We start from the raw sequence: 24,562 nt of genomic DNA, 5'->3' as shown, positions 1-24,562 counted from the left end.
AGAGATCCAATGGGTGGGATGGGGTGTGTTCTAGCAGGGGGCACAGGAGATTTAGCTTTAAACCCAGCTTTTCTGGGCCTCAGTTTCCAATGGGTAAAATGGCCCGAGGTCCGTGCTGGCTCTGGCCACAGCAGCCCGAGGCTCTGTTGGTAGGTCAGGCTTCAGGACTAGGAGGAGTCCATGTGACTGTTATGCTTGGCAGAGTCTCTGAGCAAGGGTCCCTGCCCCAGCTCAGCGCAGGCCTGCAGTGACCTTGGCCCAGCCCAGGGGTCTCTCCCATACCTGAGAGGTGCTGCCCCTGGCCAGCCTCGGCCCCCGATGTGGCAATTGTCCCTGCCCTGCCGGAGAGAGCACCGTGGGGAAGGCAGACTTCAGTAAAGCCATGGGAAGATTTTGAGCAGGGAGTTTTGGGGGACATATAGAAGGGGTTCCCAAGCTGTTGAGATGTGAACAGCTGTGGGAGTCTGTGACCCACCATATTGCACACGCACGTCAGATTCGGACTAACCAAGACCAGGTTGAGCCCTTGGGTGGATTCTAAGAGAAAGTTGTATATGCAGGAGAGGCTGTATGCAAAGAAGTTCGCTTCACCCTTTGGTGCCTCAGTTTCCCCACTTGCATTTGAGGCAGTGATGCCACTTTCCCCAGCTTGTTGGGAGGATTAAATGGTGAGCACTTCCTGGATAGTGCCAGCACCACAGAGACGCTGCCCACACACTGAGGGCAGGCGAAGCCTCTGTTCTTTCTGTCCTCGCCCAATCTGACAGGGGAAACCACCCTGAGGATTTGCATCCGGGTCCTTGCAGACACTTGGAGGATTCTGGAAAATGCCGCCGGATCTGTCACGCCCCCCCCATCTTTATCCCTCTCTAGGTGCCCTCCGCCTGCACAGGGCGTGGGCCTCTTGGAAGTCTAGGACTTTTCTGATTAAGTCTTCTGAACAGGGTCCTCCTTCGGGCTCTGCCTGTCATTAGCAGGTGTGACCCTGGACAAACCATTTTCCTTCTCTGAGCCTCAGTTTTTCTGTCTGCCAAATGTGAATAATGATCCTAGCCCTACCTGCCACAAAGTCCCTGGGTTGCCCCAAGGTGAATGACCATCTTCTGAAGGCCCTTCTCCGGGACAAGAGTCATTTCTGTAATGGGACCCCTGCTTTCCTTCAAGGAGGCAGTTAGACTGAAGCAGTGCTGGTTGTAGCAATGGGGCCTTTTCTTTTCCATCCCTCCTTTATTCCTGTCCAAAGCATTCAAAGTAAGAGAAAAGAGAATTGTTTATTTTGCCAGTGTGTGTGTCTGTGTGTTTGTGTGTGTGTGTGTGTGTGTACGCATGCATATACACACACATGCGTTTGGGGGGTTTTGCTGTGCCCACCCCATCCCTAATATTTATTTGATGTATTTTTCTTTTTGCCTTTTGCCCACCCTTCCTCCCTAGGAGCGGCTGCTGTGGCTTATAGACCTGATGGAGGTACCGTCCTTTCTGCTGGGTGGGGCTGTGGGCGTCCCTTAGCCAAGGCAGAAGTCGGGGGCTGTGGCCCTTCCCGCCACCCCCTCACGTCTGCACCCCTCACGTTCTCCTTGGTGCTCATTTTCTCTTTTGCTCAATAGTTCATCAGGTTTCCTCAGGCTCTGGAGTGAGAATGCCCTCCATTGAAGTCCCAGCTCTGCCACTTCCTTGCTGTGTGACCTCAGGAAGTGGTTTCATCTGTCTGAGCTCAGGTTTAGGATCTGCAAAATGCAAATAATAATTTCTGTGCTGTGCAGCTGTTGAGAGACTCCGTAGCCTTTCTCTCTGTCTGTCTGGATGTTTTCCTTCCCACTTCACTTGCCCTGGCTGTCTCCTGTGTGTACTGCAGCCCTTAACTTCCATGCCATCTCTTGCAAGAACACTTCCCTTATCCCCTCAAGGTGGCTGACTCAGCCACTGGCTCCTCCAGTGCCCCGGGCTTCGTGTGGTGGCTCCGGTCTCATTATATTCTAATGAGACAGTTACCCGCCTTGAGCAGGGGCTGCCCCGGGCAGCGACTGAGTCTGGGGCACCACTGAATCCCTGGTGCTCAGCACAGAGCTTGGTCCATATTAATAATTGGGACCTTTCTTAATAAGAACAATAGCTGGCATTTGTCCGAGTTCACCATGGTACTGGGATAATGCTTTCCAACTGTATCACCTTTGACCCTCTCAGCAGCTAAGAGTGGCAAGTACTGCTATGATCTCCATTTTACTGAGAAGAAACTGAAGCTCAGAGAGGAGAAGCGACTTGTTCAAGGTCACTCAGCTCGTGAGTGGTGGAGTCAGGATTCCACCCAGGCCTGCTGACCCCTGAGTGGCTGCTGTTAACCCTCCCGTCTGGTTGCGAGGCCTTCCTGAAGGAGGCAGCGGCTTTTTCACGTTATCTACCTGTCTGTCTGTCTGTCTGCCTATCTCCTCCCTCCCTCCTCATCCTTCTGTTCTGTTAACAAATACTGATTGTGTGCCTGCTGTGTGCGATACGCAGTTCTGGGTGCTGGAATACAGTTGTGAACAACAAAGAAGTCCTTTCCATATGGAATTTAGGGTCCAGCAGGGATGACAGACAGTAAGCAAGATAAATACCTGAAGTATAAGGGGTAGAAACGTGCTAAGGAGAAAAACAAAGCAGGACGTGGACTTGGGGAAGGGGTGGGGTGGTCAGGAAGTGACACCTGAGTAGAGGCCAGGAAGAGGTGAGGGAGATAGCCACGCCCTCCTCTGGGAAGAGCACCGGAAACAGAGGGAACAGCAATTGCTCCCTGAGGCAGGAGCAGGCCTGCAGTGTCCTGCACAATCCAGGGAGCCCTAAGGCTGGAGCGCGGTGAGTGCAGGGAAGCGCAGTGGCAGATTCTGTGCTGAAGAGTTTGACTCTGAGATGGGAGCCATTGGCAGGTTACAGCAGGGCCAACATGGTCTGACGTAGTTTGAACAGGAGGCCACTGATTGTGGAGAATAGATGAGGATGGGTTTGTACCAAGAGCAGGTTCAGTGGCAGGAAGGGCCTGGGGAGGTCGTGCAGCCTGAGCTGCTGAGAAATGTGATGATGGGCTCTCCAGCACCAGCTCTTCCCGCTGCATGGCTTGGTGTCTCCTGGGAACCCCCTTCTTTCACACACACAGCAGGTCTCAGACTGGATAACCCATGCGGCCTGTGTATGGAGCCACAGGACAGAAACTGCCTCTTCCTGGAAGCCCCTCCTGCAGGAGTACAGGGCACCAGGAGCTACACACTCCTCCACTTTGTCTCTTCCATGCAGTGCGCCCTCAAGAAAGCCCCTCATGCACTGTCAGCCCCAATCTCCCCACCTGTATGAGCAAGGCAGACCACCCCCATCAAGGCTCCTCTAACTCAGAGTCCTGTCTCTGTTGGGAGATGTGGGGAAATTCTCCAGGGGTGGCATGGCGAGGAATGGCAGCTCTATTTTCCCACCACTTCTCTGGGCATTTGGACAAGGGCTGCAGCATTACTCCAGAGAGAGAGTGTGGAAAATAATATTTAATCACCACTAAGTGCCAGGTGCTGGTCTGCAACAGTACCATGTATTAGTGAGCTTTTGCTGCAGTGATGCTGAGTAACAAACAACCCTCAAATCTGGGTGATAACCAAAAACATTTCTTTGTCATGGCCCAAATCCCTGTCCTTGTGGAGCTCATGTGCTTTTCACATCACAGTGCTTTAATCTCTTCCTGAGTTTGTCTCCCCCAGTAAGCAGGGAGAGGTGGCAGGGTGCATGCAAGGACCACATCTATCTCCCATCTGTGTCCCCAGTGCCAGGGGCTAGAACAGAGTGGAGCCCAGGCAATGTGGAGCAGAAATTAAAATGGAACTGCACTCCCTGCCACTCAGGGTTCTTCTCTAACGTCCGGACTTTTAAACATTTGCCTCCCTCCTCGTAGGAAAATGTCCTTTGCCTGGCACTCAGATGGGCAAGGTGGCAGGCAGCTGGCTATCAGTGACCCCGATGCCCCAGAGGGTTGCCCCTCATGGAGCCAGTTTCCATTTAGCCTGAATTCCCTGGATTGTGCTGCATGGTTATCAATCCCAGGTGGAACGTGGCTCCTGCTACAGCCGTTTTCTCTCAAACCAGACACAATCGATCAATGGAAATCAGATGTAGCCTTCCCCCATCGACAAACTGTGTTTATTTCCCATTTGTCTAATAGAGACTCATTCCCCTCCCATAAAGAAGTCAGCCAGGAGAGCTGAGCGCAAGAAGCAAGGCCTGCCAGACAATTCTTGAATTCTTCATCTCATTCAAGCAGGCCCGTGGTGGAGGGGCTTAAGTGCATAGGCTCTGGAATCCCACATATGACTCTCCTGACTAGTCGCCATGTCACCTTGAGCTTTCAGAACTGAAGTTTCCATATCTGTACACTGGGCTGATGAGACCGGCCATCTGTGGGTTGTCCTGAAGATTCAGTGAAATCGGGACTGGGCTTGCTGGTGTGGAGTCCACGAAAGTCGATTCTGTTGAAACTTTAAAAGCTAACAAAGGGCACTGCAGAGAATTACAGAGGAAAAGGGGTCAAGGCGAGCCTTGTACCCACGGAGCAGATGCCACTGAGGTCGGGGGTGGCAGCTGGGACTTGCTCTGGCCTTAATGATTGCCCTTTACTACCTAGATTTGACAGATTTTGCACCCCAGACTTATCATGTGCCTGGGAAGGGGCTCCCTGAGCCTTCCCAAATATGTGGGGGAGACCCTGCCTCTGAAGGCCTTCCTGAGAAGGGCGCTGGGTGTGGGTGTCAGCCCTTTGCTGTATCAGCTTCCTTCCCGATGACCGCCATGTCTCCCTCCTCATCCAGGCCAAAAGGAAGGTGGAGAAGCTCAGGCCTGTCTTAGGCCCCTCCAGCCGCAGAGACACCTGATTGTTAAGCCCACTCTTTCCAGAAACAGGGAGCAAACTATTAGAGGGCTGTCTCCCACTTCCTGCCTTGCTCCAGCTTGGACGGGTTTAGAGTCCAGTGTGGGGACATTCCTCCGCCCTGCCCCTGTGGGGAGCAGGACAAACCCATCTATTCACTCATTCACTCAGCCGTTCCTTTGTTTATGTGGCAGGCATTCATTGAATGCCTCCTACATGCCAGACCCTGAGTGGGACACTGGTGGCCGCGAGCAAAAGACTGGTGGCCTGCCCTTCTGAAGCTTCCCGAGTCCAGTCGGGGAGGCAGCGTTCAATCAAATCATCTACGTAATTCACACTCTGAGAAGCGGGTCAACGTGTGGTGTGAGAGCATGGGATTGGGGCCCAGACCCTTCGGGGCATCTGGGGAGAGATGTCTGAGCTGAGATCTAAAGTCGTTCTCACCAACAAGGCAGCTTAGGGAGCCAGGTGAGGGCCCTAAGCTGGGAGAATCATGGAAAGAACAGCAGGAGGAAGGTGGGGCCAGAGTACCCGGACTGAAGGGGAAAGCGGTGAGGGTCAGCAACAGGAGTTGCCAGGGACTTGGGTTTAATTTTAAAACTGGGACACCATCGCGGGTCCTCAGCAAGGAAGTGACATGATCCTGTTTGCATCTTTTAAGATGTCTCTCCTGTGTGTGGAGAGAGCTCAGAGGGCTAAGTGGATAGGAGTAACCCTGTCCAGGGATGCAGGTACGGTATCAGCTGAGGGTCCCAATATGTAAGTATATCATCAGTGCTGTCCGGGTATGAAGGTACATCGTCAGGTGCTGTCCAGGTATGCAGAAATGTTGCCAGGTGCTGTCCAGGGGTGCAGGTACGTTGTCAGGTAGACTAGCTCTGTACCCCCATCCCAGGAAGCTGCTCAGTGCCCTGATGGGGTAAAGGCGAGGCTGGAGTTTTCCTTTCCCCTGGAATAGAACTTCCCATTCCCTCCTGAGACGCCTCAGCTTGTATCCCCTGTGCCCCAGAATCATGAATTCAGCGGAGGCATTAGTGACCCTCAGGGTGGCTGCAGCTTGGCCTCAAGCTGGGGTCTGAAATAAGGAACGTTCCTTCCAGCCAGTCCTTGGCCAAGCATCTGCCTCCTTGAGTGGGGATTTGAGGGTGATGGAAACTGTTTCCACCAAACAGAACCAGGTTCACAGGGGCTAGAGCCTGTTGGAACATGGGCCAGCCCCTGCTCCTCTCGGAGCCCCCATTTTCCCAGCTATAAATAAAAGGACAGAGTTGGACTAAGCGTTGACTCCAGATTGGGGGTCTTTCTCTTTTCTGGGCCATGAACCTTTCTGGCAGGCTGGCGAAGCCCTGCAACTGTTATTCTCAGAATAACAGTTTTAAATGTTTAAAAATAAAACACATACATAGGATTACATAAAAAACAAATTGTAATGAAATTACATTTTCAAAATACCAAAACAAATCGTCAAACGTGCGCTGCTTTATTATAAGTACGCCCAATAATGACGTCTGGCAGCGGCTCAGCAAGGGCTGTAATTGGAAGCCCTGATGAGCATATATGGGCTTTTGTGGTATCTGCAGCCACTGGAATGTGATATGAAAGATCTGTGACTTCGGTTGGTGACAGTGTCACAGGCACTGAAGATTCTGCTGGGCTGTGTTGCCTCCATTCGTAACGGAAGGAAGCGCTACGTTTCAGTTAGGTTAATGAAAATAAGGATGCAGTGTTTTCTCTCAGCCAAGTTCACAGGCTCCTGCGTTCCTTTCTGGAGCCCTGGTTTCTGATTGTCTTAAGGGCTCTTCCAGCCCTGCCCTGGAGATTCTGGGTCACACTCTCTGTCCACGGAATGACAGCCTTTTCCTAAGACGACTGGGAGGGAGAGGAAGTGGGTCAGAGGAAGCACCGTCTGTCCACACCAAACAGGCTTCCTTGGGACAAGGACTTGTCTCAGGAGGGCTTTGTACGCAGATTTCCCAGGGACTTTTCCGCTTCTGTGGTTTGGTGGTAAAACATGACAGCAGGAGTGGGCAAGCTGGTAAAAAGGCCTAGTGACAGGCCAGCGTTGGGGCAGTTCCCCTGGTACCAACCACCCAGCAGCTGTGGGTTCCATTCCTTCGCGTTGGGATCCTTTCTCTCCCAGTCCATTCCTGCGACCTTCCCTGTCAGCCTCCAGACCTCCACTCCACCCCGTGCTGGGAGAGGCTGGGAGCAGGATGTCCCATCAGCCCCACCACGGCGGTCAGTCCCTCCAGCATCTGGCTCCATGACCCCTTTGGACCCTCAGGGTCTGTCCACCGCACTCTGGGCAGCCCCACTACCCCCATCCCCCAAGGAATGCCAGGACTTTCTGGCTGTGGCCAGCTCACATGGCTGTCCTGCCCCTCCTACCACCCCGTCTTTTCCCGGACTGACAAGCCCCTCTTCCGGAGCCCCAGCTCTAGTTGTCCCACCACGTCCTGCATTTCTCTCATCTTTCCTTCCTCTCTTTCTCCCTCTGCTCTCCCACCTCTCTTTCCCCCTAATCCTCTCCCTTCTCTTTTTTCTCTCTCATTCTCACTCCTCCCTCTCTGGTTTCTCTCCTCTCTTTCCATGTGTCCTGTGACCTCCAGAAGCCTTTGTGACTTAGTGGCTCAGTTTTCCTGTATCCAAAAGGGGGAGGTTGCCCAGCCTTAGGCCTCTCCGTGTACATTTTGAGGCAGAGGTGGGGGGAGCCTGTTGTCCTGACATTAGAGGAAAACAGCAAGAAGAACAAAGAGCTGAAAATAGCACCTTTATGTAAGAGCCCTCTCGTTGTAATGAGGGGATGAAGGCCTAGAAACTAAGGAATTGGGCTAGGGGGGAGAAGGGTGGGAAGGAGGGAGGGAAGGGAGGGGCCTCATTTTGCTGAGGTGGCACCTGGGCCATGTGAGCCTCCATTTCCAGGATCAGGAGTCCACAGGTGATTGACCCTTATCACTACATTTCATTTTGTCCCCACGGTCCCCTCAAACCAGACCCGGGGGATATCCAGTCTCTGATTGGGCCAACTCAGATAAAAAGGTTTCTTTTTTCTCTGAAAGGAAGGGAATTTTCTGAACTGCCACAGATTGGAGACAAAAAAGCTGGGGGAGCAGGTCCTGGGGGCATCCTGGCTCTTGTGGGAAGAGGTCTGGATGACAATCAGACCCTAAATAGGGTTCAGCTTCCTGCTCCATCCTTGCTGTGTGACCTTGGGCAGGTGGCCTTCCCTCTCTGAGCCTCAGTCACCTCAACTGTAGAATGAGTGAAGGATCCCACTTGGCAGAATTAATTGAGCTACTGGGTCTAATCCCTCAGCTGGGCTCTGGCCTCAGTGGGTGCAGGAGGAAGGGGCCCCAAGAAACTGGGGGTGGGGGTGGCCAGGATGCATAGACCGGCTCCTGTGTGAGCTCTGACCTTGATCCTCCTCTCGAAGCCTGTTCTGTGAGCATTTCTGCTGACGCATCCCCTGGGTTCTTAGCCTGCTGTCTGCAGCTATTTCAGATGCACAAGGAACATGGCTTGGGGACTCGGGGCTCCTGAGCGTCTGGATTCAGCAGATGGAGTCTGGCAGGGCTGGGTTCCGACCCGTCTGCCATTTGCTCCACTTCAGGCCTCCCTCCCAGGCTGAACGTTTGTCCAGTTCCACCCTCCCCCTTTCCATCCCTGCCTTGTCTGAACTCCAGGATGCCATTGATAGCAGAGAATGTCTGAGTCCAGGGGCCAATGATGGCTGTGTTCCCTCTTGGTTCAGAGAGAGTGGCTCCTGGGGCCCTCTGGTTCCTATGGTACTAGGGCCCTATCCAGTTCTGGGGTCGAGTAGGCCTGCATGGGCTTTGGAGTCATCCTGACCTGGGTTAGAATCGTGATTGGCTGGAGAATGACCACGTGGCCTTGGACCAGTCACTTCTTTCTGAGCTTAAGTATAAAAGATGTGAGCTGGGGAGAATCTTAGTGCCTGCCTCACACTGAGAATCAAATGAGATGATGGAAGTGAACCACCCGGCAGGGGGCCTGGCACACAGTAGGTCCTCCACTTTGTAGTTCTCTGATCTCCTCTTTCTACGAGAAAGTCACACCCTCCCTGTAGAGCTCTCAGCAAGGACATGCTTGTGTTGTCAGGCTCTGGAGCCTTCCTTTCCCCTTCTCCTGGGCTCTTTTACAACTGCCAGCCCCATCAGAACAGGAGTTCGTGGGCAGCTTCTGTGTGCTTGGTTCTCTGCCTGGCACTGGAGACGCAGTGACCTGCCTCCTCATCTTTTATCCCCATGAGCTTTCGTCATAAGTCAAGGCCACCTGATAAATGCTTGTTGAGTAACTAAATACATGGTTGAGACTCCTGATGCGCTAGAACAGGACAGAATTCGGTGTCTTTGGTCCCACCATGAACTGCCCTCTGTGTGCCTGCAGGTTGGATTCCAGGGCCAGGTGGCAGTGCTACATTTGAGTGTGGTGGAGGTTCCTCTTGTCTTTGCTGTGGGCACTTCCCAGGCCTCTGGCCCTTTCTCTGCCTCCTGCTGAGACCAGGACTCCGACGGCCAAGTCTTTGGAGATCATTGCATGTAACCAGCCCCACCTCACCATTCACCTTAACTCTGGATGGTCTTTGTTACCCAGCTGGACTTTTTCCAAGGAGCACTGGACTCGTTATGGTGTTGGATTTTTGAGGGGGTTTATGGGAGGGCTGCCGTTTCCTTTTCATCAAGGTGTTCACACAGGCCAGGGCACCTTTTGCAGCTATTCCGTTGCTGGAAGACATTTGCAAGGTCCCAGGCTTCTGATGTGTGTAACAGTCACCTCCCCTCATATGTTATGCCAGACTCTGTGCTGAGCATTTTGTTAGGTGTTAATACATCAACATCATGAGGGAGAAACTGCTGTGACCCATTTTACAGATGAGGAAACTGAGGCATGGAGCAGTTCAGTGATTTGTCCAGCATCGGTCACCTATAAGTAGCAGAGCTGGATATGATCTCAGAGAAGCCAGAACTAGTGCTACCAGTCAGTGGGTGAGAGAGCAAACCCGTTGCTCCACCTCCCCCTGTCCTTGCATCGCTGAGGCTGTCAGCAGCGTCTTCCTGAGACGCAGTGTGCAGGAGAGAACAGGAGCCCGTCAGGGGGCTGAGGTTTGCATGTAAGCCTCAGCATTGTTGGTAAAGGGGCAGTTGTCCGGGTCTGACTTTGCCTCAAAGGCATCGTGAGCCCAGATGAGGAGCCCTGGGAGTGAGAGGGTCAAAGCCAGGAGGGCCCAGCATCTTGCCAGTCAGTGGGCTCCCATGACTGGTCTCCAGGATCCTGGCCCTTTGCCTCGGGAGGATCCCTGGAAATGGGGCTCAGTGTGAATGACCCAGCAGCTTCTGCCCTAGGGGGTGTGGAGTTGGGGGTCGTCCTCCATCCCGACCCTCTGCCCTCCCCCTCACGCAGGCCGCCATGACTGCTCTCCACGAAAACGGTAGCCTCCTTGCTCAATTCTCTGCCTGCTCAGGCTTCTCCCTGTGATGGCCAGAGTGATTGATTCATTCATTTCCCCATCAATTCATTGATTAAATATTTATCAATATTCAGTAAATATTTATCAAGCAGCCATTATGCTGTACACTGAGGACAGAGTAGCGACCAGGTGGTCACAAGTCTTGCCTCTGAGCAATTTGTACCTTACTGACAGACAGTATGCAAATTAATAGTATAAGATCAGGTAGTGATAAATCTTACACAGAAAAACAAAGCAGATTAACGGGTTAGACAGTGTTGCAAAGGGGTGGGGTGCTGTTTTAGACAGGGCTGGTCCAGGAAGGCCTCACTGAAGTCAGAACTAAATGAAGTGAGGGAATGAGCCAGGAGCAGTGTGGGCAGAGAACAGTGAGTGCAAAGGCCCTGAGGCAGGACTGTCCCATACGTTGGAGGAGTAGCAGGAAAGGTCCCAGTGACAAGGCACAGTGAGTGCAGAGTTTGGAATTTCCTCCAAGGAAGAGAGAAAGGCCCTGGAGGGTTATGAGCTGGGGAGGGACATAATCTGACTTATGTTTCAAGAATTACGAGGTCGGACAATTAAGTTCGCAAACATCTTTGAAAAAGTGCTACATACCCCCTTGCTGAATATCACTAGGTCACCTTCAAAGTACTCCCTTTGGGAAACTATGCACTGATGCCAGCGTCCAGTCCACCCTTCAAAGCAATTTTGGAACTCTTTCTGGAATGGCCTTCAGAGCTGTCGTCATATTACCCTTGATGTCCTGAATGTCATGAAAAAGTCTTCCTTTCAATATTTCCTTTCTCTTCAGGTAAAGAAAGAAGTCACTGGGCGCCAAATCACATGAGTAGGGAGGGTGTTCCAATACAGTTATTTGTTTACTGGCTAAAAACTCCCTCACAGACAGTGTCGTGTGAGCTGGTGCATTGTCATGATGCAAGAGCCATGAATTGTTGGCGAAAAGTTCAGGTTGTCTAACTTTTTCACGCAGCCTTTTCAGCACTTCCAATAGTAAACTTGGTTAAATGTTTGTCCAGTTGGTACAAATTCCTAATGAATAATCCCTCTGATATCAAAAAAGGTTAGCAACATCATTGCAAAAAGTTCACGAACTTAATTGTCAGACCTCATATATCCTGGCCACTGGGTGAAAAATAGTGATCAATGCAAAGGAGAAAAATAAAGCAGGAGGGGAGATGGGGGTTGTGATTTTAGGTGAGTTGTCAGTGTAGGCCTTTTTGAGGAGGTAGTATTTCAATAAGGTCTTGAAGGAGGTAAGCCAATGGAGCATACTTTGTGGATAGCCGAGGGGAAGAATGTTCCAGGCAGAGGGAACAGGCCGTGTGGAGGCCCTGGCTTGCCTGCGTTGTTTTAGTGTGGCTTGAGAGGAAATGAGCAAAGGGCATCTTCATAGAAGGCAAACTTGACCAGTCTCCATGGCAACCCACTGCCCTCAGGCTCAGGTCCAAACAGCGTCATTCTTGACTCATGTGGAACTGCTGGAAGATTCTCAAACATCCCTTATCCTTTCTGCTTTATGAATACCTTTTCCTCTGAAACACCCATTGTTCCTTCCTTTACCTAGCTCACCCACAACACTCAACTTTCAGGCGCGCTCCCTCCTCCAGGAAGCCTTCCTTGGTAACCCATCCCCAGCTGCATTATATGTCTGTTTCCTCACTCTGTGCACAGCCTCCTCCGTGCTTGTTTGTGTTAATCCCACTATCTTTAAGCTACTGAAGGCAGGGGTTGTATTTCACCTCTGTGTCCCAGGTCCTGTCAGTCTGGAGCATTGAAACTGCTCAGTGTTGATAACTGCACTTGAGACATAAGTCAGGTGTTGGTTGCGGAGGCTTTGACATCCTGGGCTCTGTTGGGTGGAGAAATGGCTCTCCCAAGTCCTCAGAAAAGATCAGTTTAGGAGGGAGTGCTGCTCAGCCTCCCAGGAAATCCCTAGAGGTGACCTTCTGGCAGCTCAGTGTCATTTGAGGGAACATTAGGCTTCTTCTGGTAAGTTAGAACAGGAAAGAGGAAATGGACATTTTTACAAAACAAGGTCCATTTAAACCTTTCCAGCCCCATCACTATTAAAACCATTAAAATTAGAAGAGAGAGAGAGAGAAACTTTCCCTATCCATCTTTCTTCTGCATCTTGCCATTTGCACACCTTCCTGGGATTCTGTCAGTGAGCAGTGGAGAGAGAACTTTTGGGATTTGGAGGCGTTGAGCAGCACCCAGCTTCAGGAATTCCCAATCCAGGCCAGAGCCACCCCACAGCATCTCCAGGTAGTTCCTGGGAGGCCTGGAAATAATCAGAAAGTCTCGAAGAAAAATTGATTTCAAAATGACTGACAAGGAACTTGACATTCATTTTAATGTATAAATTCCAACAGAGTGGGTGGGGCATGTCAGAATCACATAAGCCACCTGAACGTGTCCCAGGGCCCGTAGATTTTGGAGTCCTAGAGAGCAAACTGGTTTTTTCTTCGTGGTTTATATTTGCTCACACAGCTTTCTTCTCCGTTTCTAGAACACTCTGGACCTAGAGGAAACTGGCGAGGCCGTCCAGAACAATATGAGCACTCTCCCAGATGTTTCCCTGGTAAGAGGCTCTCTAGCCCTTACGTTTGCCCTCCCTGGGGGCTGGGTCCTTGGTGAGAGCTAGTGGGAGGGGACAGAGAACCTGTCTGTGAGCTCTCAGACCAATCCCCAGGCGTGTGCACAAGTGTATCCATCCCTCCACCGTCCCCAACAGGGGCCAGGACGGCTCCTTCTGGGCATTTTAGGCTGTCAAGCTGTTGGACTGTTTGCCCAGTGGGTGTTATTTTTGATATGTTATCTCAACGTTATCAGAGCAAATACTGAAACGTGGAGCTTGTAGAGAGAAGTCCCTGAAGAGGCCATATGACTGGGCTGGACATGGAAGTTAAATGTGGCCTCAGACCCATGTGCACACATCAGACCCTAGGGAGTATCACTTTGTGATTCTGACCCAAATAATGTTTGAATGCCCTTCGCTCTGGAACCAGCCTGCCTGGTTTCAAATATCACCTCTGCCACTGACTGTGTGACTTTGGGCAAGTTTCTTAACCATTCCGTGCCTCGGTTTTCCCATCTGTAAAATGGGGGTAAGAATAGTGTACCCCATCAGTGGAGTAAATTAATTAATTAAGGGGTAAATTAGTTAATTTAAGTAAAGCATTTGGAACAGTGTCAGTGCTACGATCAGAGCTACGCAAGTGTTGGATGTTGACGTAAGCAGAGGGGAATAGTAATGACAATGTCTATAGCTGCCACTTACAAGCACCTACTGGGTGGCAGGCACCTTGCTAACACATTATACACATTGCTCCTTATATGCCCACAACTTGCTGCAGCAGTCCCGTTGCCCAGAGGCATACTCAGAGATGTGTTGTGCCTTGCCCAGGGCCACACAGCACCTGGCCCATGCGGTGCTCTCCCTCCAGGCCTGTCACACCTCCCATCTCTCGTAGCCTGAAAACAAAAGCCAAAGCAATGCCTTTTTTGTTTTTCCCTTCTCCACATCCCAGCTCTCATTAAGTCTTGTTCCCTGTGACAAACTCTGGCTGATGCCAAGAACTTCAGTTCCCAAAGGTAATGGTGCCGTCCCCAGAGACGCAGCCAGGCTCCTGACGCTTATCAGCTGCCGAGATGCTGGGAGAAGTTTTCCACTTGGTGTTGCATTATTCAGAGCAGTGTGGCCAAGAGCCGATAGAGCGGGGACAGAATTCCAGCCAGGCCTGGCCCACTCGGCTGTCAGGTCTCCCCTCTTCCAGCAGCAATGGGCTCTGACTCCTTCTACTCCTGTTGGGTCTTTTGGCAGGATGATGTCAAATCCACGGCTGAGGGGCTGCCTAGCTACAAGCCACCGCCTCCCCCACCACCTCTGGTCCAGCAGAGGAAGCCAGGGAACCAGGACCTCCAGCCTCCTTCCTCTGCGTCTTCCCACTCGGGCATCGTCTTCTCGGCTCCACAGAATCGCAGCCCGCCGGCGGGTACTGCGCCCACCCCAGAGGCCCCCTCAGCACAGGACTCGCCCTCCTCCCCCATCTACGCCTCCATCTCCCCTGCCAACCCCAGCACCAAGAGGCCACTGGACGCCCATCTGGCCCTGGTCACCCAACACCCCATTGGCCCCTTCCCACGGGTCCAGTCCCCACCACACCTGAAAAGCCCCCCTTCAGAGGCCACGCTGGCTGGGGGCTGCCTCCCGCCACCCTCCCCGTCTGGCCGCCCAGACCAGACAGGCACAAACCAACACTTTGTCATGGTGGAGGTACACCGCCCGGACAGCGAGCCAGACGTGAATGAAGTGAGGGCACTGCCCCAGACGCGCAGTGAGTACCGGCAGACCCTGGGGGCTGGCGAGGGTGCCACTGTGTGATCTTGACAGGCCCTGTTCCCTCTGGGTTGATGTGCCCATCAACACAGTGAAAATGGAAGCAGGTGCTTACCTGGTGAGGGGCCTTCTACCCCAGGCATTTCCCCACTTGGAGTTGGGGTGGCGGGGGAAACAGGCTCTAAGCCCACGTTTAGGGGATTTGGAGTTGGAGATGTGAGTGTGAGTCCTGGCTCTGCCATGTACCCGCTGTGTGACTGTGGACCAGCTGCTATGCCTCTCTGAGCTGCTTTTCCATCTCAGAATGGAGATGACAGTGACAGCCCTGCCAGGCTGCGGTAAGGGTTGGGCTCCTCCTCCAGCGTCTCCAGCCCTGGGCACACTGAATTCACCTAGCAGTTCCCCCTCCCCCACAAAACTAAGCTTTTGGGGGACAGAGGTGGCTTCTGTGATCTCTGTCTCCCAGGGCCTGGCCTGGAGCAGGTACTGGGGGAAAGGTGGACCCCTGGGGGGCGGTGGGTCTCCTGACTTGGGATCAGGATTAGAGTACAGGATGGGCCTTACAGGCACCCGGGAGTTTCTGGAGTATGTCCAGCTGAGGAGTGGAGGGACGGGTAGAGCCTGCTTTCCACTCTGAAAAGCCTGAGCCCTCCCCGCCCTCCTGTTAGCGAGTTGGGTACATTTTGTTGGATTCTGCTGCCATCTTGTGGCTAAAGTGATATTCAGGGCCCACTGTGGCCAGGGAAGGTGGCAGGCCAGGTAGGTCAGGGGGCCCTGGGAAGGCAGCAAAGGGGAGAGCAAGCAGGACGTGGTGACAAACCCTAACTATTACAGACAGATCACTGCTGCCTCTAGACCGAGCCCTGAGCCAGACACACACGATGATAAGAACTAACGGTTATACAGCACTGTCTGTGGGCTGGACACTCTTCTAGGCGCCTTGCCTGAATCAGTAACTCCTCTAATCCCCCCAATAGTTCTGTGAGGCTGGTGCTGTAATTATTCTTATTTTAAGTAGATGATGAAACCGAAGCACAGAAAGTAATCGTGGAGCCAAGCAATGTAGGCCAAGTGTGTTCTCTTGGCTGCTTCAATCTATACGTCATATCTATTAGCCTTTATGATAACCCCATTGGATAAGCATCATTGCTCCTGATTAGAACAAGAACACGTAGGCTCAGAGAGGCTATGTTACTCACCTGGGGTTGCACAGCTGGTCAGAGGGAATTCACATTCAATCTGCCGGACTCCAGAGTGTGTGTTCTTAACAGAGGGTCTCACACTCAGGGGCTAGGCTGTTACACACATAATGAAACAGCCTGGGTTGACTGGTGAACCAGAGGGCATGTGCCCACACTAAACTCAGGCCAGCTGGAGTCATGCAGGGGTACAGAGCAAGCATGGAAGACTTTCCTTTTTTTTTCCTCGAGAAACTAGAAATTTTACTTTTATGTAAAATCCCCTAATTTGAGTGTGTTGGTCCATCCTTAAAACTTAACCGTATTACGTGAATTAAAAACACATCTGTGGACTGGGTTTGCCTTCTGACCTCTGTTTTAATCATTACATTACACCAGGGACAGTCAAGGCTGACTTGGGAAGTGGCAGCCTTGGGGCCAGGCCCAGGCTGGAAGGGCAGGTCTCAGTGGGTAGAAGTGTGGTGGAGTGTCTGCCTGCCTTCCAGCTCCCCCACTCCCCAGTCTTCGCCCAGAGAATGCTCCCAGCCTTCCAGCCTGCAGCCCCATCCCCTCCTCCAGGAAGCCCTCTCTGACCCCAGCTGTTCCCCCTCCCAGCAGCTTCCACGCTCTCACAGCTCTCGGACAGTGGGCAGACTCTGAGCGAGGACAGTGGTGTGGATGCCGGTGAGGTAGAGGCCAGCGCCCCTGGCCGAGGAAGACAGGTGGTTTCCACCAAGAGCAGGAGTAGCAAGGAGCCACCTCGGAACGAGAGGAGCACAGAGGGGGCCACCAAACCGGTGAGCAAGGAGGAAGGGGGCTCAGAGGGGAAGGGGAAGGCAGGCCCCAGGTGAAGGACAGGAAGTCCCTGACCAGGGTTCAGCTTGATATGTGACCACAAGGGATGGAGACAGACCCCTCAGTGGAGGGATGGGGGTACCAGAAAGAACACTGTATTAGAATGGAGGCCCAATCGAAGTCCTACCTGTGCCATGACTCTGACAAGCCAAGTACTGAAGCTTGGACCTGAGAATATTAAAGCTCAGTTCTGACATGATGTGGCGACTGAGGCAGTCAGGCCTGGATTCAAGTCCCCACCAGGCAGCCTTGGGCTACCCCTTAACTTCCCGAGCCTCAGGGATTTCTGTAGCAATTAGAGGGCTGAGAACACCAAAGGCTTATCTTACTGCCTGGCATCCTGGAGGCTCCCAACATGGGGCTAGAGTCTGAGCCCTGCTGACCTAGAGGTGTGTCATGGTCAGGCCTATCCACTGAGAAGACCTCAGTCACTGGTCTCCTTCATACCCGCAGCCCGGACTCCTGGAGCCCACGTCCACCCTGGTTCGTGTGAAGAAAAGTGCGGCCACCCTGGGCATTGCCATTGAGGGTGGTGCCAACACCCGCCAGCCCCTGCCTAGGATCGTCACAATTCAGGTATGTCCCCTCGGCCCCCAACTGACCATCTCTCCCTACCCCTAAAAGTTCCTTTATCAGCGTCCCCAGGATTTTGCCACCCCAGAGGTGACCCACCCTCCAAGGGAAGAGCCAGGCTCGTGCCACCTTTGCTGTCACTGAGCTTCAGTTTTTCTAATCAGGGCACTGGATACCAGATTGTAGCTACCTGGTGGGCAGTGTCAGGCTTGATTCAGTGGGGGGTCAAAGCCTGCCCAGACTAGCCCTCGGACACCACACATGCGCCTGCCCTGTGTCTTGCCCCTGCAGCGCGGAGGCTCGGCCCACAACTGTGGGCAGCTCAAGGTGGGCCACGTGATCCTGGAAGTGAATGGGCTGACCCTTCGGGGCAAGGAGCACCGGGAAGCCGCACGCATCATTGCAGAGGCCTTCAAGACCAAGGAGCGTGACTACATCGACTTTCTGGTCACCGAGTTCAACGTGATGCTGTAGGGGCTGAGGCCTGAAGGCCTCTCACTGCTGCCCACCCCCTGGCCCTGGTCCCTCCTCCCTCCTCGCACTGTTAAGCTCCTTGAGGGGCCGGGCATGCGTGGCCAGGGTAGCAGGAAGACATCCCCCACTTCTTCCCAGCCCACTGGGCGAGAACCAGAAGAAGGAGCTGGGCGAGGCAACCAGAAGGTCAGGTCAAGATCTAGTACCATGCCCAGTACACAGTAGGCACTCAATACACGTGTGGGTTTCAGGAAGGGGAGAAAGGGGAAGGGCGGAGCGCCTGGACACATTCACCTGAGGTCTGCCAGGGCCTGTTACTCTGGGTTGGTTAGGGGGCACTGCTATCCCCCCAACCTTCTAGGACCAGGCCCATCCCCAGATGCCTGGGGCCTTTGTCTGGAGTGAGGTCACACGAGAATTCATGGAGACGGCCGCCAGCCAGGAGGGCATTTTGCAGGACCTTTAGTGCCACAAATAAGCATCAAGCACCCCTCTCCCCCATTCACACCCGCATTCCTCCTAGCTCCCTGTACCCCATGGTATTTATTATTTATTTCCCTCTCCACACCCCTGGGGACCCCAATATCCTTGCTTCCCACTGCACCCCCAGCCTATCCCAGAGGCCTTGCAGGTGACCAGCGATGTCAGTGTATTTATATACAGAGCTTATGACTTTAATTTTTCAATAAAGCGATCTGAACAAGGTTGGGGTCCAGTGTGGTGTGTGGCCTGCCTGTGCGGCTGGGATCTTGATTACTTGACATGGAAAGGGGTGGGTTAGGTAGGTGGAGGTATCAGAGCACCGCACACCACCCCCCTCTCCCCCGGACCCCCATGGCTCAATCTGGGACCCACGGGAGAGTGCAAGCGCACTGGAATCACACCCACACCTTGGAACACCCTACCTGAAGGTTATTTGCAATTATATTTTTAGATTAAAAGGCATTGATATGTATGTCATGGGGCAAAATTCACAATGTATGTGGATGGATTAAAACATAGAGAGGTGGCCCACCTTAGGGGAGGTCCCAGAAACTGACTCAGATGAGTATATGTATGAAAGATTCATTGGGGGAGGGGCGGGCAGTAAAGGAGTAGGGGGTCAGGAGGGGAAACGGAGGAAACCCAGAAAGGTGGGATTTCAGGCATAGTCCTGGGAGGGTGGCTGCACCGTGATCCCTCAGGGACACCAGAGTGTAAGTTAGGCCTAAAATTGTCCCCACTCAGGGCCAGGGGACAGAGCTTTCATGCTGTCAGTCTTTGGACAAGGCCTGGGGGACAGAAGGGAGGCAGTAAACTCTCAATAACTTTCCATCCTCTACCTTTGCAGGCCACACTGTTCTAGGAGCCAAGGGCAGTGGGTGTTAGAAGCAAAAATACATGAAGGGAGACAGGGAGGGGGTGGTGGCAAGAAATGGTCTGCTCCCCAGTCCCAGTGCACATTTCTTTCATCCCCAGGTTCCTCTGGGGCAAGAAGAGTTTGAGATATCCTGCTTTGTCTAGCTCTGTGTCCAGGGGCCTGCCAGAAGTGGGTTAGGCGTAGCTGATTCCACAGACCTGCACCAGATCCTGTTCTTAGCTGAGGCCAGAGCCCTGGATTCCACTTGACCTCTGAATCAGCCAGTATCTCTGAAGGCCCCAGCCCCTCCCAGGGGACTTGTATGCCCTTCCCTAGTCCTAATACCTCTGCACAGAAGAACCCTTACCTGGCTGCAGGAGAGCTTTGTCCAGCCCCAGATCTCCTGGCATCAGATTCCAAATCCTGTGTGATCAAGGGCAAGAGATTTTACCTTGCTGAGCCTAAATTCCCATCTGGAAAATGGGTGTGGTAGGCTGAATAATGAACCCTAAAGGTATCCAGTCCTGGAACCTGTGAATGTTACCTTGTAGGGCAAAAGGACTGCAGATGTGACTCAGGCATGTAGATGGGGAGGTTATCCTGGATTACCTGGGTGGGCCCAATATAATCACAAGGTTTCCTGTAAAAGAGGCAGAGAGAGATTTGACACAGAAGGGGAAAGGGTGTTGTGATGATGGAAGTGAGGTTGGAGTGATGCACTTTGAAACTGGAGGAAGGGACGAGCCCAGAAATACAAGTGGTCACTAGAAGCTCAGAGGCAAGGAAATGGATTCTCAGAGCATGCAGAAGGAACCTGCCCTGCTGACACCCTGCCTTCAGCCCAATGAGATTGAGTTTGGACTTCTGACCTCTCTTTGTAAGAGGACAAAATAGTGTTTTAAGTCATGAACTGGGTAATTTGTTACAGCAGCCACAGGAAACCAATCCATGGAGATGCTGCTTGCCTGATGGAGGTCGGGACGCTGTGTGTGGACCACGGCATCAGGCTCAGAGTCAGGCCCAGGGAGAAAAGTGCAGTCAGGATGATGGTGAATGAAGAAAGGAGCCCTCTGATCTTATAAACGCCACCCCTTTTCCAGTCCCCGGGGGACGGAGATCCCCCCAGCAGCTGCATGCCCATGGTCCCATGTCTGTAGTCTGAAAAAAGTAAGACAAGAATGAGTTTCTGGAACTGTAGCTTATGAAATCCCTGGGCCTGACTCTGGGGCTATGGAATCTTAAACCTAAAAAAAAAAAAAAAATGTGCTTTGCAGGTGGGCTTAGAAAGATCAAGTTGCTTGCCCAAAGTTGCATAGCTAGTGAGTGGGAGAGGACAGATTTGAACCCATGGCAGCCTGAGATCGACAACATGAAACCCCAGGACAGGCACATGTCCTGTTCTATCTCTCTCTCTCTCTTTTTTTTTTTTTTTTAAGATTTTTATTGGGGAAGGGGAACAGGACTTTATTGGGGAACAGTGTGTACTTCCAGGACTTTTTCCAAGTCAAGTTGTTGTCCTTTCAATCTTAGTTGTGGAGGACGCAGCTCAACTCCAGGTCCAGTTGCCTTTGTTAGTTGCAGGGGGCGTAGCCCACCCTCTCTTGCGGGAATGGAGGAGTTAACCGACAATCTTGCGGTCCAGAGCCTGCGCTCCAACCAACTGAGCCATCTGGCCCATGTGGGAATCTAACCAGCAGCCTTTGGTGTTAGGAGCACGGAGCAACAACCGCCTGAGCCACCCGGCTGGCTCCTCCTGTCATCTTTTTAAAGGGACCCAATACATGGGCTAGGACAGCTTTGAATATTGGGAGAGTGAGGGACCAGAGGTCCATCTGGACACATGTACCTGTGACCCTAACATCTTTACTCATGATGCCAGAGCTGAAGGGGGTGGTACGGCTAGAGTCTCACGGTCAGCTGCTAGATGAAGAAGACAGGAAAAGGGCGAGATTTTGGCTTGAGCTGAGGCCTGCCCAAACAAGTGCTAAGTTGGCCTTCAGATTACCTGGAGCCTTCTCTGCTTGGTGGGGAATGGAGTAGCCCAGTGTGGGAAGTACAAGGTCAGAGAACAAGGCACAGCTCAAAGAGTCCACACCTCACTATCTGAAACCCAGGATCAAATTGCACTCCACTTCTTGCCTGTGTAATCCTGGGCAAGTCACTTAACCTCTCTGAATCTGTTTCCTCATCTTTAAATGGCGAACATAATATTAATCTAACTTGAGTTACGGTTAAGGGTTCGCTGAAATATTTGTCTCTGAGACAGAGAATGCCTTTAGTAAATAGAAGCTGTTACTATGATTACCATTAGATTTATGTGAAGGGAATCACTGGCAACCGGGGGAGCTGGGAAGAGCTTTGTGCCAAGAGGAAAGCGCTGGGTTGTAACACAGCTGGATGCAGGACCTTGAGAAAGTCACTTCTCGTTTCTGGGCCTATTAACCCCCCCTGTGAAATAGAATTCTTCGGAGAACTCTTTAAATGAGTGCCATTGATTTGTTTCTTATAGACCTGGTGCTATGTTTATTTACTTCCCTCGCACCCTGTGAGGCAGGAGTTGTGAATTCCGTTGACCTGAAGCTCAGTGGCAGCCAGTGGCAGAGCTGGGGCGAGAGCCCAGGCCAGTTTGACATCTCACACCACCCCCCTCCAAGGTGCGCTTTTAGTGGACAACGGATTATTGCTGTCCTGTGTTCACGGAGGGACCTTGGGCAAGTTCTTGTCTCTCTCCAGGACTGGGTTTCCCCGCTTGCCTAAGGGTGGTTGGGACTAGAAGATACTTGGGGGTAATGACAACACCTACCTATCTCATAGGACAGGATTGGGCACAGTGAGAGCTCACGTGCCTGATCCCCAATAAGTGCTCAAGAAAAGCTAATTACAGTATTTTTACTACTGTTATGGAGCAGTCCGTTTCCTCTATGAGAGTTTGTGATTTCTTCCTCACTGCGATCTTGCACACATGTGTTATCACGGAGCTTCAGCATCGCGCCTGCAGTCGGACAGGCTCCAGGAGGGACACGCGATCCCCCAGATTGGAGATTTTCGGCGGCGGAGCCGCGTCTGAATTTCTGAGGACCGGCCGCAGGCAGCCGCCTGTCTGCGATTGGTGGAGCTCCCGAGGCCCCGCCTCCTGGGGCCGCACCTCGCACTTCAGAGGCTGGCCTCGGGGATTATGCAAAAAGGAATCGCCTCGCCCCGCGCCCGGATTGGAGGCCTTTGTTTGCCGCTCAATTCCAGGAAACCACCCCTCGCGGCGGCGGCGGCGGCTAGCAGGTGAGAGGCGGGGAGGGGCCCATAGTGGGTCCGGGGCGGGTTCCGGCCCCTCGCTGGGTCTCAGTTTCTCGGTCGCGGGAATGGGGTGGGAGGGTGGACAGCGCCGATGGGCCCGGATCCACAGGGACAGTGCTGTTCTCGGTCTCTCCCACGTGGAAACCCCCCTGCACAGGAAGAAGATCCTAGCTCCGGGAACGGGAGGGAGACTGGGACTGGCGATTAGGTCCGAGTCCAAACCCTGCCGGCTGCGGAGTTCCGCGGCCTCCACCCTCTGGCCTCAGTCTCCACCTCCGCACAATGGGGGCGTTGACCTTTCCTCACGCTCCGGGGCTGGGGCTGGTCGCAGGGAGGGGAGCGGTCCCGAGGGAATACGGGGGTGGTCCCTGGCTGGGCCTCGGGCTGTGTTTGGGCTGGAGGTGTGGCCGGGTAGCTGTGGTTACCGGGGAGGTGGGACTTCTCTGCCCTGGGATTTGTGTGAGATTCGCTCACCCGGCAACAACCCGCGCACCCTGACAACTCGGAGCCGCGCGCCCTCCCCGGACTCCTATCGCAAGTTTCTTTTCCCCTTTTTGGAAGGGGGAGGGAGGTAGAGCAAGGGCCAGCATGGGGATGGACAGTGGTAGGACTTGGAATAGACAGCAGAAATAAGGCCAGCCCCTCTTGGTACAGATGGGAGACTGAGGCCCAGAAAGGGGGTGCGGCTTGCCCAAAGGCGCACAGCAGGGCAGGTGCAGAGCTGGCCTCTCTCCAGTGTGATGGGGCAGAGCCAGAGCTCTGCTTTTTGTAAGACCTTGGATGAGACTCCTTTCCCCAGTTTTTGTTGAGAGAAATGACAGATTGGAGCGGATCATTACCTATGTTTCAAAAGCTTCTGCTTCTGAGTGAGCAAGTTGGAAAGGAAAGTTGCGGATAACAAACCGGGGCTACTTTGGATCTGAGAAGAGAAGCTGAGACAGACTGCACTGAAAAGACACATTGTTCCTGTCCTCTAGAACAGAATGAGAAGAAATGGCTGAAACTGAAGCATGAAGGACTGAGGTTAGATACATACAGGGACTTCCCAAGAGAATTTTCCAGGCGCCTCCTCTGGAGTTGGTGGGTTTTATTTATTGGCGATTGGTTTTGTTTTGTCAAGAAAACTGAATTTCTGCCCATCCATTTGAGGGTGCCTAAGTCTGGCTTACTTACCAATAGGGAGATGGACCCCGGGCTGTTGGGGTCTGCTTGGGTTTATTCCCAGGAATGGTCTCAGTTTTTCTGCAGGAGGCAGAAGGTGCGCATGTGGGGCCTTTGCTTTCCAGAGTCCAGCGGCTGGTACTTAAAACATGTGATTTGGGCCATTTCTTGCAAGGAAATTTCATCAGCTCCCACCAGCCTGCACAGCCCTCCAGGGGTGCAAGGGTTGGGGTTTCCAGAGAGCCTGGGAATGGTCCAGGCATTGAGGCAGTCACGCTAACAGGGTATTTTGGAAAATTGGTGCATGCCAAGGACATTTCAATTTACCCCTATGAGCGGGGGAAGAAAGAATATTTTTAAAGCATTCAGCTGAATCACCAGCTGAATTCTAGGTCCTTTTTATGTTTTCTCAGCCCTGGAAGGTAGAACAGACCTGGAGACCAGGAATTAAAAGACCTTGGTTCAAATCACAAGCCTGTCTTAAGTTCTGAGTACCTCAGTTTTCCCATCTGTGAAATGGTAATGGTAGGGACCACTTCAGTGCCATTTTAAGGCTCCAGTGAGGTGGCATCCTAGAGAGTTTTGTGCAGCCCACGTTCTAAGTCTGGAAATGAGGAAACTGAAGCCCAGAGGAAGGGAATAACAACAATATTACTATTGGTAATAACTAATGGTTATTGAATACTGTATTTTAGCCACTGTGCCAAGGGTTTTACTGCAAGGAGCGGGGTCTGGGAAGGCAGGAGCCCTTGTCTATCTTGTCTCCCGTCACCTTCCCAGTGCCCAGTATGGAACCCTACATATAGTAGGTGTTCAGTACATTGTTGATTGCCTAGATTATATCACTTAGTGTTCATATCATTTCCGTGAGAGTAGTGCGATTGCTGTCCTCATTTTACAGATGAGAAGCCTGAGGCTCAGAGAAGTTGTCATTCACCTGAGGTCACACAGCTCTTCTTTGGGGCTAGTGGTCCTTACTTTGGAATGT

General features: G+C 52.6%; 1 protein-coding gene across 6 annotated transcripts in view; it reads left to right on the top strand.

Annotated features, from left to right (window-relative positions):
• Positions 1-18,481, top strand: part of WHRN (whirlin) — an 83,224-nt gene extending 64,743 nt beyond the window's left edge. For 3 of the 6 annotated variants that reach the window (XM_081065153.1, XM_081065152.1, XM_081065148.1), the window contains 6 exons: positions 1,435-1,467; positions 12,874-12,945; positions 14,188-14,701; positions 16,497-16,678; positions 17,190-17,312; positions 17,601-18,481. In XM_081065153.1, coding sequence (XP_080921279.1) covers positions 1,435-1,467; positions 12,874-12,945; positions 14,188-14,701; positions 16,497-16,678; positions 17,190-17,312; positions 17,601-17,783 — 1,107 coding nt within the window. In that variant the 3' untranslated portion in view covers positions 17,784-18,481. The remainder of the gene's footprint in view (positions 1-1,434; positions 1,468-12,873; positions 12,946-14,187; positions 14,702-16,496; positions 16,679-17,189; positions 17,313-17,600) is intronic. The other 3 variants (XM_081065149.1, XM_081065151.1, XM_081065150.1) reach the window with 3 other exon arrangements.
• The last annotated feature ends 6,081 nt before the right edge of the window (positions 18,482-24,562 follow it).

Source organism: Rhinolophus hipposideros (assembly GCF_964194185.1).
Source record: "Rhinolophus hipposideros genome assembly, chromosome: 11".
Classification (NCBI taxonomy): domain Eukaryota; kingdom Metazoa; phylum Chordata; class Mammalia; order Chiroptera; family Rhinolophidae; genus Rhinolophus; species Rhinolophus hipposideros.
The sequence above is the reverse complement of the archived record's forward strand: the minus strand, read 5'-3'. Positions and strand labels throughout refer to the sequence as shown.